Source organism: Podarcis raffonei, chromosome 3 (genome assembly GCF_027172205.1).
Source record: "Podarcis raffonei isolate rPodRaf1 chromosome 3, rPodRaf1.pri, whole genome shotgun sequence".
NCBI classification, from domain to species: Eukaryota; Metazoa; Chordata; class Lepidosauria; order Squamata; family Lacertidae; genus Podarcis; species Podarcis raffonei.
The window spans coordinates 108323892-108337280 of NC_070604.1; the positions used below are offsets into that span (position 1 = coordinate 108323892).

The 13389-nt window shown below is 40.7% G+C and overlaps 1 protein-coding gene across 1 annotated transcript in view; it reads left to right on the forward strand.

Annotated features, from left to right (window-relative positions):
• Positions 1-13389, forward strand: part of SOS1 (SOS Ras/Rac guanine nucleotide exchange factor 1) — a 37068-nt gene that overhangs the window by 21207 nt on the left and 2472 nt on the right. The window contains exons 11-21 of the mRNA XM_053383497.1: positions 1286-1367; positions 2834-2956; positions 3840-3943; positions 5631-5853; positions 6351-6470; positions 7649-7811; positions 8422-8539; positions 10744-10916; positions 11207-11323; positions 11470-11734; positions 12381-12499. Coding sequence (XP_053239472.1) covers positions 1286-1367; positions 2834-2956; positions 3840-3943; positions 5631-5853; positions 6351-6470; positions 7649-7811; positions 8422-8539; positions 10744-10916; positions 11207-11323; positions 11470-11734; positions 12381-12499 — 1607 coding nt within the window. The remainder of the gene's footprint in view (positions 1-1285; positions 1368-2833; positions 2957-3839; positions 3944-5630; positions 5854-6350; positions 6471-7648; positions 7812-8421; positions 8540-10743; positions 10917-11206; positions 11324-11469; positions 11735-12380; positions 12500-13389) is intronic.

Below are 13389 nucleotides of genomic sequence, written 5' to 3' on the forward strand. Positions count from 1 at the left end.
CCAATTAGGGTAACTGCGTTCAAGTCGTTTCATGTGCTGTGCGGTAGGCCTTGACTTTCTCTTGCTGCAGTCTGAAGGAACCATGATAGTTAAATTCAACTCTTCAAGAGTCTCGAACCACTATAGACGTGGTAGCAGTGGACACTTTAAAATATTCAACTTTGATCCTTGTCTTCTAATTTGGAAACAACAGAGCTAAAAACTGTGTAAGCTTGCCAGGGAGGAAGAGAGGATTTCTGGTTCAGGAGAGTTGTCTCTTGGTAAAATTGTAAAGAAGCAGGAGCCTTTTTTGTAGTTATTAGTATTTAGTGTTTTTGTTGTTGTAAAAAGTACTGGATATTTCAGTGGGTTATGCTATGGGTTTAAATCATACTTTTAGTTATACTGCTATATGATTACATTTGGCCTTTGGCAAAACAATAAAGATTTGTGTTTGTCCCTAGCTAAATCTTCAGTCAGAGTAGCTTTGAACAAATGGTTTTGCTCAGAGCCTTTTAGGTCCTGTACAACAGATGTGCTTATCCTGGGATTTACTGCTGCTTGACATCCTTAAGTTAAACGCCCTTCTGTGTACAAGAAAGAAGGGGAAAACTCTTTCCTGATAGACTTATGTTCTTTTGGTAGATAGTACATTCTGACCACCCATCAGATGATGAGTCTCCATGTTTGAGTGTGGTTTGCATTGTTATTTGATTCTCTCACATGTGTAGTTTCCTAGCTTGGAGCTTCCTTCACGATCTAGGGACACATTTCACCCCCCAAGCAGTAGCAGCTAGCAGGGTGGCCCAGCCTGGGGGGTGCTACTCACCTAGCTTCCCAATGCCACACTCACTGCTGACTACTGAAAGGGGAAGGGACAAGGCAGCAGGGAGCTTGGTGTGGTGTGGGCACAGTGGCAAAGCCAGTCCAATGCCCCCATCAAGCCCTCTCAAGTCTTGTCCCTCTCTCAGTAACCGGCAATGACATGCAGTGTTATTAGGCGAGATGTGCAACACGACCCTGCTTCCCCACTGGCTACTACTCCCTTCAGCAAAATACAGTTGGCTCCGCAGTCCCAGAAGCAAGATGTTGCTTTACCTAAGTACCTTTTCGCCTACAAAGAGAGCAGAAATCCATCTAGAATGAATGGCCTTTCCCCATTCCCTCAGCCATGATTAGGTGACATCTCTTACATCTGCATCAGACTCCAGGGTTTGAGGCTTCTGAAGTTAACACTTAGAATTCTTCACTAGCTGTCTAAACAATTTAAAACAATATAGTGAAATATTTATTTTGTCTGTCCTAGATCCCAACTTTGTTCGAACATTTCTTACAACATATAGATCTTTTTGCAAGCCTCAGGAATTACTGAGTCTCCTGATAGAACGGTAAGAGGAATTTTCTGTAATACTGTGTTGTAATTTTGGTTCCCTTCTTCTGAGATGAGCTTTTAAATAACACTTTTATCCTATGGAAAGGAATCTCTCTGTGTGTGTGCATGTGCTTGTGTGCTTACGCCTATTCCCTCTTCCCCCTAAGCACACCCTGGCTATTGTCCAATACCTCCAGAATAGAAGTTAAGGGAGACTAAAATTTGCCGCCTCTCCCTTCCTCTAATAGAGCAGTCCCGTCAGTGGAACTCTGTCCGTGGGAAACCTGAAGCCAACCCATATTTCTTTACAGATTTGCATTTAAGAAAAACCCAAATGCAAATTTCATGGGAAACAATTTCTTCCCAATTTAGTGTGAATCTTCAATTCCACATTCTGTGCTTTACATGCATACCTAAATAAATGAAGTTACAGCACATGACTGCTTTAATGTGTGTGAAATTAAACACATATTTAATTTGAGGTACAGGCAACTTCCCATTCACATGTGCTCTATTTGCATGTAACTATGTGCACATGGGGTGCCAGGAACCCAGAAGTGGAATCCAGAAATGGGGAATCACCCTGAAGAGTCCTCCTAGCTCATGGGGAGACTCCCCAGAGCCTCCCCACCTAACATCACATCAGCTGAGCAAACCCTGCAGCCCCCTAACTCACATGAGCAGGAAGGGCAGTGGGTCTTGTTGACCGCCTCAGCTGATGTGCGAGGAAGAAGCTTCCCTGCACATCAGCTGTGCAAGCCCTGCTGCCCCCTCCGGCTTATGCCTGAGCAACAGTGGGGCTTGTTGAATGACTCACTCCTCCAGGGTATTCCTGATATACACAATTTCGGTTATACACAGGTCCGGACTGTAACCCCCACATAAATTGAGGGTTGTCTGTATTTAGGTTATTGTATTTTAGTGTTCTGTTGGAAGCCCCCCAGAGTGGCTGGGGAAACTCAGCCAGATGGGCGGGGTATGTATGTATGTATGTATGTATGAATGAATAAATTAATTAATTAATTAATTAATTAATTAATTAATTAATTAATTAAATATTGTTGTTGTTCTTGTTGTAAAATACAAGTGCTATTCAGTTATGTTATACTAAGTAGTCAGATGCCTGTGTTGGCATTCATCTTTCTCAAGAGACAATGGAGTGCACCTCCAGGGGTGAAGTCAAACCACAGATGCCTGCATCTTTGCAAATTGATTTCCATTTTACTCCAAACTATATTGAATTTATTTAATCTCATATTGGTACCACTGTAGTATATTGCCTATTCAATCACACTTAAGGCTATTATACCTGTGTCAGTTGGAAAGCTTGAAATTTTATAGGGGTTGTGGCCCTTTCTTTTCCTGCCTGAATGGAACTTTCCTAAATAAAATTTAAGAATTTTAGTTCTATTCCTTATCGTTCATTGCAAATGTTAAATACCTGTTTAGTAACCTACTTTTTACATTACCATCCCACATTAGATTTGAAATTCCAGAACCTGAACCAACAGAAGCAGACCGCATAGCTATGGAGAATGGAGATCAACCTCTTAGCGCAGAGCTAAAAAGATTTAGGAAGGAATATATACAACCTGTACAGCTGCGGTAAGTAATCTTAAGTGTGTAAACTGCATCTTATTTAGATTTAGATCCCAGTTTTTAAAATCAGTGGGTGAGATCCAAAGGACTGCACAATGTTCTATGCATATACCAGAGCTTTTCAACCTTCCCACCACTGTACTTTCAGAAAGCCACTTCTGATCCAGAGTTCCATATAACTGATCTTTATTTGAAATGTATGCCTCAAGGTTTGTGTAATTTCTTAATGAACTGTGCTACATTTATTAATGTAGTTATAATATGTCTTATCTGAAAATATTTCAGAAATGGCACTTCATCTACCTTGTGTTTCACTTGATAGTCTTGTTGCTTATATATTTTCTTCATTACAGATCTTAATTCAGTGATACCATGCCTTTTCCAGAACATTACCTAACTAATATTGTGTCTCATATTCTGTATTGTTTATTCACCATTTTAATTCCACTAGATGATGCACAAGCCGTTACAGTCTAGAGGGAGATAGAATTCATCCTTGAAAGGCATACTTTTTAACATTTTTAAGTGCACAGTAAATGTTAATTTGTAGTAGAACTTGAGGGTGACCATAGACATAAACTGTGGATCAACTTGACCTTTTGCTCTGGCTAGGTTTGCTACCACTGCACACATTCACTTATTACCCAGCTACCAGAGCTTGGACTGGAGATTGGGGGAACTCAGTGTTCTAGTCCTCCTTTTCGAGGCCCAGCAAGTCAGACAGGAGTTTTGGCATGGATCCTGACAGCTGTATGGCACTTCTTCAGGGAGTCAGGACAGTATATATGCTGTAAAATGAAACCAGCCCTACAGCTCTAGTAGACTTTGTCAAAAATACATCATATAAACCTTGTCCTCAAATACTGTATAATCTCTGTTAATGTTGTAGAGTTCTAAATGTATGCCGGCACTGGGTGGAGCATCACTTCTATGATTTTGAGAGAGATGTAGATTTACTGCAACGGTTGGAAGAATTCATTGGCACTGTCAGAGGTATTTGATTTGATTATTGCAAAGATCTAGCATGATCTGCTTCTTTTTCTTTTGTACCTGTTTTATTAAAGTGTGATGTTTCAGTTTGCCAGTTGGGCTTTACTGGGCAAAGGTCACTAATGAGATACACAGATGGGCACCCTGAGCCAGGAGATCCAAGAGTCATTCAGTCTTAGCATGTGCCAGCAAGACTGATCTCAAAGTCACACTGATTTTAGGACAAAAAATAGTAATTTTCCTCCAGTTTTTGTTCCAAGACTATGGAAGCTACTGGAAGGAAGATTTCCAGGTGCAGAAAAGGGTAGGATGGTTGTCTGGGCTATTCTGGACAGTTAGATGCTTGGCTGTAGGTGGGTGTCTTTTGGTATGGATTGGAAGTTAAAAGCTCAGGGATCTCTCTAAGCTACTGGCAAATACTGTTGTGATTGAAATAGGATATGAAGGATATTTGGCTTTAGAAATTCCAAAAGTTTCCAGGCCACTGTACAGAGGGCCAGGGCACTCACTTTCCCTGTCAATAGAATTGTAGTTAAAAGGGACCCTGGGGGTTATCTACTCCAGTCCCCTGCAATGTAGGAATCTCAACTAAAGTATCCATGACAGATGGCCATCCCATCCAACATCTGCTTAAAAACCTCCAGTGAAGGAGAGTCCCCCACCTCCTGAGGAAGTCCATTCCACTGTCCAACAGCTTTTACTGTCAGAAAGTTTTCTGATGTTTACTAAGAATCTCCTTTCTTGTAACTGGAAGCCATTAGTTTGTGTCCTACCCTCCAGAGCAGGAGAAAACAAGCTTGCTGCATCTTCCTTGTAACAGCCCTTCAGATATTTGAAGATAGCTATCTTGTCTTCTCTCAGTCTCTTCTGGCTAGAGCCAAGGTGATAGTGTGTGGTGGTGGTGGGGATTGGGGACAAGCTGGTACTCTCTGGTAGTGACATACAGCACTTAGGAAATACATTACCACAAGACATGACTCGCGACAGGAAGGCGGAAAATGAGGCAGAAGGGCTGGCGCAGCCGTAACTTAAACTGCAATCCACGCCCCCTCCAAGCTGCCCGGTTGGGCACTTACCTGTGGGCGTGGGTGCACCAGCCAGGTGAGCGGGGCAGGGGGCATAATGCATGGGAGGGAGGAGAGGCTTTACCACAAGACATGATGATCGCTACTTTAGCTAGGTTTAAGCAAAAGGATTAGGCATTTTAAAATGTAGGTCTATGTCTAGGGCCTCATGTTCAGAAACAGTATTTTATAGGCCTTATCACTAAATGCTGGGAACAAAGAGGATGACTGTCTCCATCTTGCCTTATTTGTGAGTTTCCTGGTTGCATCTGGCTGTTGGTGCTAGACCAGATGGCTCTGGTTTCATTTTCTGAATTTCTCACATTGTCTTCCACTGTTCTCCCATTAGGTAAACTCATTACAGTCATACCTCGGGTTAAAGTAGCTTCGGGTTGAGCGTTTTTGGGTTGCGCTCCGTGGCGACCCGGAAGTAACGAAACGCGTTACTTCCGGGTTTTGTCACGTGCAGACGCGGGTTGCGTTCGCTTCAGGATGCGAACAGGGCTCCAGAACGGATTCGCATCTGGATTCCCATCCAGAGGTACCACTGTATTGAAATGTTTCTAGCTACTAGGTAACTTTGTTATTATTCAAATGCTAGAATGTATTTTTCTTTTACTTCTCAGGTAAAGCTATGAAGAAATGGGTTGAGTCAATTACAAAGATAATCCATAGGAAAAAGCAAGCACAAGCAATTGGGCCAAGTCACAATATTACTTTTGAAAGCTCACCACCTCCAATTGAGTGGCATATTAGCAAGCCAGGACACATTGAAACATTTGACCTGCTTACGTTGCATCCAATAGAAATTGCTCGACAGCTCACATTACTTGAATCTGAACTTTACAGGTAGGTCTGAAAACAATATTATTCTCTTCTACATCATAATATGCAAGCAATGTAGTGTTCGGTCCTGGTCATTTCTGCATTCAGTTCTTACTAGCAGAGCTATTCATATTGCATTTAGGGAACAATGTTCCAAATTGTGACTCTAGTATATATTAATGTGAATTTGATATAGGTAGTAAAGTGATAATTTATTTTCATATGTTGGCATTTTGGAGCTCACTGTTAAAAAATGTATTATGAAAGCAAGGTTTGTAAGCTATAAGCTTCCAGAACCTCATCCACAGATATAGTATTTAACTGGAGATGGAGAGAATTGGTTGTTAAAAGTTGATGGTAGAACAACGGCATTCTACAAAGCAAACAAAAAAATGCGGTCATTTTTTTTTCTGATTTCAGAATTATTGGTTATTTGTAATAATCTAGATGGAAGTAGTAGCTTAATTGACCATAAAATGATATCATTTTCTCTATAATTTATATTTATTGTCAATTTGTAGAGCTGTGCAACCATCAGAGCTGGTTGGAAGTGTATGGACAAAAGAAGATAAGGAAATCAATTCTCCTAACCTGCTCAAGATGATACGACATACCACAAATCTTACTTTGTGGTTTGAAAAGTAAGTTGCTTGAGTGCTTTGACTAAGATCTTCTAAATATTGATATACAGAGTCTGAGACCCGAGATAGGAGTCTTGTTAGAATGACACAAAAAAAGAACCAGCCAAAGGCATTAGGTAAGCCTTTGTTTGGATGGAGGGGTGGTTGTAGCCTCCGCTTGCCTCTCCTTATTAAGGGTATTTTGTTCAAGGGATCTGGGGGTGTAGATTCTGTCCGATGCCCAGATGTGGGCTTGGACCATGCCACAGCCCCAACAGGGATCCCTCAGGGTGCCCCTATTTGACGTAAGTCATTGGGCTCCTCATATTGGTGGTTTACCCTTAGTTTGACCGCCTACAGATGGGCGGGAGTCGAGATACAGTCTGGCTTCACCCAATGCGTAAGCCAAACTGTGCACATTTGTAAACAATAAACCAAATCCACTTGTCCGTGCATTTATTATCCACTAGGGAACTGTGGATCATGGGGCCTTGGCATGCAACATCATTCCTGAGCTGCAACTTGGCAAAATAGTGGAGCTTCATAGAAGGAAATAATTGTAGCAAGAACAATAATTCCTAAACTTCTCAGTTGTTTAAAGTCTTAAGAATTGAAAGACAGTATATTCTTTCAATTATGAACTGGTTTTAGACTGAGTTAGTAATCCTCAAATTGTGCTTTGAGAAATTAAATAATTAAAGTCTCTTCTGAGTTTAGTGGAGCTGCTGGTGGAGGAACCTGTCTATTGCATGTCTCATGATTCACTTCTTTAATCTTGCTGCCTTGGCTCCCTCTCAGGGCCATTAATTTGGCTGCATCTCTCCATCAGGCATGATAAGATCATTCAGTCATTCCTGTTTATCATGTAGTAGAATTCCCTCCATAGGAGCTGATGGCCCATTGCAGCTCTGTATGAGTTTTACTTCTCCAGACTGTTTCATTCCTATCAAGAGGTGTGTGCCCTGATCATGCAGAAACAAGAGGTGGGCTCTTCTGAAGGCGGAGTTTTACTTTCTTACTGGTGTGCAAGTTAACGTCTAACGTTCTCCCATTTGGATTCAGAAAAGAAGTTGGCTTCCGTAATTATATCAGCTATTTGGAAACCCCTGTATTAAGTCACACTTGTCAAAATAAAATTATATTAAATTGGTGCTTTTTAGCATTCTTGTACTGATAAGTACATCTTTTTGTACATTTAGATGCATTATAGAAACAGAAAACCTAGAGGAAAGAGTAATCGTAGTATGCCGGATAATTGAAATCTTGCAAGTTTTCCAAGAACTAAACAATTTTAATGGTGTTCTTGAAGTTGTCAGTGCTATGAACTCTGCACCTATTTACAGACTGGATCATACCTTTGAGGTAAGTCACATGTAGATCTAGAAACTGTAATTGTTTTAACTATTGCTGAATAAAGTATCATTGAAGAAAACAAAAACATTTGAACCAAAACCACTTTTTCTTCAGTCTTCAGCATGAGCACTGGGAAGGCTGTTGGGCACATTTTTCTTTACATAGAGATAATCTCAGGGTTACATTAATTGCACTTACAAAATGCAGTGCAAATGTTTGTTTTGTCCTATGTACAAGGGTAAGAAGCCACTGTGACATCTTGTTGATTTTGCCAAAAGTTCCTTTGTGCATCATGTCCCCATTTGCAGACTGCATATATTCCCTAGACTGAGATTATCTCCATGGTGGAAAAGCATCATGTTAAGAAGTAGCGTCTCTTCTCTCCACAAGAAAGTGGGGCTGAAGCTGAGCAATTGAAAACTAGAGCAAAAAATCAAGGGCACTTCCCAGTGCCACACATAATATAACCCATTTTTTGATATGAAAAGCACTACAATATGTAAGGGGTGAGTGAACCCTCCAAGTGAATCTACATATTTTGACTGGCCCTTAATTTGAGATCACTGATAACATGTGGTTTGTAGTTGTCCATGTCTCATCTTTCTTTATGCATCTTCAGCAAATCCCAAGCCGCCAGAAAAAGATTTTTGAAGAAGCTCATGAACTGAGTGAAGACCATCATAAGAAATACTTGGCAAAACTCAGGTCTATTAATCCTCCATGTGTGCCTTTTTTTGGTAAGTAAGATTTATTCTTGAAGAATATAAAATCACAAATGTTGATAAGCCACAGAACAATTAAGAAGCCATTCATTACATATGTTAGTGGAGCTTGCTGTATTGTTTGGAATAGCCAGGCACTTCAAAGAATCAGTATTTCAACTTCAAAAGCTTTCCCCCCTGTTCAATATCAAATCCACAATTTCACTACATTTTAGTTGGAACCCTTGACCTGATTTTTCAGCTATCTTTATGTGTTAGGTACTAATACAAATTAGTATTTAACTCATTTAGAAACACTAAGCATTTGTGAAGTGTACTTTGTGGTTCTAGCTTAACCAGGGAAATATCAAGGGACGGAGATCAAATAAAGTGCTCCAATTTACTCTATGGTTTTTTTTTTAGTGCTGTGCTATACTCTGCTTGATAAAGATACTTTCTGACTATGCTTTGACAGTAGGCTGATTCAGATGCAATGATCTCTGTCTAATAAACCATGGTGTTTTAAACAGTACAAACATTGTGCCTGTGTGCCTTCTCCTTTCCTTTTCCCTTCTCCAGTAGTGGTGAGGAAATGCTAAATATAGAACACCTGAATATAGAATACTAGATCTGCTATGTAAATAAGCCAGGGAGGCTCGTCTGATGCATTTGTTACATATTTTTAGGTGCCAGACAAGCCTTATTCCAAGTCTTTGGCTAATTAAATAATCCATGGCCTTTTAAATGGGCAGGGGGTAGAATAGTTTTTGTTTGTTATTATGGTATGTGTTTTTTGGTTTTATATTCTAAACTACCCCTATGATCTTTGGGTGAAGGTCAGTGTAGACATTTTAATATTAAGGATAATAATAATCCATAAAGTTTCTCACTCACATTTTTTACCAACCTATCTTGTGATAATTCCTATTTATAAGATTAAAAGGATCAGGTTTTAGAAAATAGCTGCCTAGTTGCATGGAGGTAATTTATATGCTCTGCAGGCAGCCAGGAAAGTGCTTGTTTACAAACCTGTACTGTATTATTTATTTACATAATGACATTAGTACACATTATGCTTTGGATTGCAAGAACACATAGCCCTGCCCCAAGGAGCTTATAATCTGAAATTTGACACACCAAAAGGGTGCAATGGAAGGTAGTAAAAAGGAATGTATTACTGTTCCAGTTGCATACACATAGCCTTGGTGATAGGGCATGGGGATTATGGGGTGGTACCAAAGGCTTCATGGAAATTGTGGGTTTGGAAGAAGAAGGAAAGTAGGTAACATCACAGATGGTCTAGAAGTCAGTGAAGGGTGATGGAGCTGGAGGAGTGAAAGTCATGGATAGATACAAAAAAAGATATAAGAATGGAGAGAGAAGAAACTTGGAGACCTTTGAAGGTAAGGGGAAAGAAGGGAAGTAGGGTCACTCCATTCGCTCTAATGAGAGACCTCCAGTCTTTCAGCCTTTCTCTCCTTCAGCACTTACCTAGCAGCAGCCATTTTATCGGGCTGCAGAGCAGAGAGAGAGAAGGGAAGCAGGGCCATTTCATCTTCCTTTCCCTGAACAGTTTAAACCCCAGCTGGTTGTTATAAGAACACCATAACCTGTCCTGGTACCTGCTTCACCCGCTCCATCCCCTCCTCCTTTTTCATTCTGTGTTAGGTCTGTTGCATTGGGGGGGGGGTGGATAGACTGTCTTTTAAAAATTATTATTGAGTGAGAGCCTTTTAGATGAAGAGCTGGTAGAATGACAGGTAAAAAACAAACAAACGAGGATGAGATTCGAAGAGGGGGGTTGGGTGCATGCTGTGAGTCTGGAAACTAGTAACAAAAAGCTGAGGAAAGGGTTAGGGGGCACTGTGGAGTTTTGAAGGAGGATGTGGAGGTGGGTAGAGAGGCAGGTGATAAAAGGTGTAGCTTGCCATTAGAATGACTTGGTCACAAACAGGCATTAAGTGGGCAGTGCCCTTCAGCCACCATCCAAGGTTAGTTAACCATGTGTTGAGATGAAGCCCAAACTTCGTTTCACCCCAGGTAAGTAGCAGCAGCAAGGCCAGCAGACACATTTGCTTGGAGGAGAGGAGATCAGGAATCCTTTTGGTGGATCTCCAGAAAAATTTTAAGTGCATAATTCAACCATCCCAAAGCCTTTGTAGCTCTAACCTTAATTCTAGTTTTCCATTGAAACACCATAACCATTTTATAGCTGCAATTTTTTTGGATGTTAATTGTAGGAATTTATTTAACAAACATCTTGAAAACGGAAGAAGGCAATCCTGAATTTCTCAAACGACACGGGAAAGAACTTATCAATTTCAGTAAGCGGAGGAAGGTGGCTGAAATAACAGGGGAGATCCAACAGTACCAAAACCAGCCATACTGCCTAAGAGGAGAAGCTGATATCAGAGTAAGTAGGGGTTTTTGCTCTTCCAGGTTTAGCTTCCTTTTAGTGGTCATGAGGAAATGCTTTTACTGTTGGCTGAAGCTCCTTTGCTGACCAGGGTATTGTGCTGATTATATTACGTCTGAATTTATTTTCAGCCCTTAGACTGGTTCCCAACTCTACAGTTCTTTTATTTCTCAATTATCAACTTCTAGAGCATGTCCTCATCAAATAAGAGTTGATTTTAATCTGGTTTTGCTGTTCAGCAGATCTGTCGATTCTGTGTTAATCTTTCTGAATATTTTGGGTTTCAGAAATTTTTTGAAAATCTGAATCCAATGGGAAATAGCATGGAAAAAGAGTTTGCAGATTATCTGTTCAACAAGTCTCTAGAAATAGAGCCACGTAACGTCAAGCCACCCCCAAGATTTGTGAGTATTTAGATTTCTCAGTTAATGTATGCTATAAAATACAGTTAGAGCTGCACAAACTTTTTAAAAGAAAAAAAAGTAAGTAATTTTACAGTCAAAACTATCAGTGTTCTTCATATAAACAGTGGTTTTGGTTTTCTGTGCAGCCCAAAAAGTATACCTATTCTCTCAAATCTCCGGGTGTTCGTCCATCAAACCCAAGACCAGGCACCATGAGACACCCTACACCTCTGCAACAGGAGCCAAGAAAAATCAGTTACAGTCGTGTCCCTGAGAGTGAAACAGAAAGTGCTGCTTCTGCGCCAAACTCTCCAAGAACACCTCTCACCCCACCTCCACCATCGTCCACTTCCAGCACCACAGATGTCTGCAGTGTCTTTGACTCTGATCCCTCCACCCCTTTTCATTCAAGTAGGTGCTCTAGCAAGGATTGGGCTATTCTCCTTTTTAAGTAGTTTGGCCTGTGTCGCATGTGACCATGTTTTCTGATACTGCTGTTATGTGCCAAACCACAGGAAATAGTTTAGTTGATGCTTGTATTTTGAAAACGGTTTTCTTAAATTTGATTGAATTCGAACCATGATTGAAAAGGGAAAACTGAGATGTACTGTTTTAAGTGAATGCCTTGTTTGCTGTTTGTACAGGGTGACTCCTTTAAAAGAGGCCCCGTGGATACAGAGTACACATGTTCCACAGGGCCTCTTTTAAAAGACTCACCCTGTACATGGCAGGATGCTAGTAACAGTGAGAATTATTTTATTTTATTAATTCATTTTGTTTCTTTCTTGGCCTTTATCAATCCATGGTCCAAGGGCATGTTAAAACATAAGATACAACACTAAGAATACCACAGCAGCTCTTTGGCTTAAGCTGCTTTGTTTTGTTTGTGAAAAGAAATCCTGATTCCTCAGGAACTTAGCAGAAGGAGGCTTATAAAGAAGAGGCATACATTTTATATGCTGTATTGTACTTCGCGTGTTTAGAATTTACTGTAAAGTACTAGAAAAGTAGAAAAATTCAAATGAGATGGATAATAGAATTTTTCATACACTTTCAGGGTCAGCTTCTGTGTCTTCCATAACTTTTCCAAAAAGCTCAGATGAAATTACCGTTCCCCCTCCTATTCCTCCCCGGAGACGTCCAGAATCTGCTCCTGCTGAATCTTCTCCTTCAAAGGTAATTTCACCGCATTTCTCTCTGCAGGAACAGTGAGATGAAAATACAGTGGAGAGGGAGAGCCTGCTGTCACTGCCACCCCACAACCTTTAAAGACAAAAGACCACTAGTGTGTGCCTCCCCACAGAGGAAACGGTTTATTCCGCCTTTTAAAATAATGGAGCTTCAGATTTACAATCTAGTTTCATTTAATTCTTATACATGTTGACAGCAAAAGTTATCATTCACTGGGGGGAAAACATTCTGGGTTTTTTATGCACCACCTATAATCTATAATGATAAATGAGTTTGGCTTATTTTAATGTTAATGTAAAGGCACAGCATGAATGGGCTATTTAAAGCTGCTTCAGTGTTTCCATACCCACTCCCACCTCCTGGAGCTCCTGGAGCTCTGGTTCCTGCAGTTTCAGTTTTAAGTGGCTGTTTTAAAAAAGGTAGGGATCCTGCTGCCGTACTCACAACTAGCAGCTTTAAGAAAGTTAAAAAAAGAAGACCCAATAAGGTATGCGCCTGCAAAAACAATGGGAGGACTGGTTTGGGTCCCATCCAAATGGATAACCTTTTTTTTAAGAGGAAGGGAGGGGGAACAATAATGACTTTAGTAAAAAATAAAATTTCTGGTTGCCACTGGTAACCCTGTTTGTTCCTGTGCTTATATGTTTTTGCACCTGGGAACACCTTTAGTGCAACTCTTTGTCTTTATCCATCGAGAGCCAGTGTGGTGTAGTGGTTAAGAGCGGTAGTCTCGTAATCTGGGGAACCGGGTTCACTTCCCCACTCCTCCACATGCAGCTGCTGGGTGACCTTGGGCTAGTCACACTTCTCTGAAGTCTCTCAGCCCCACTCACCTCACAGAGTGTTTGTTGTGGGGGAGGAAGGGAAAGGAGAAT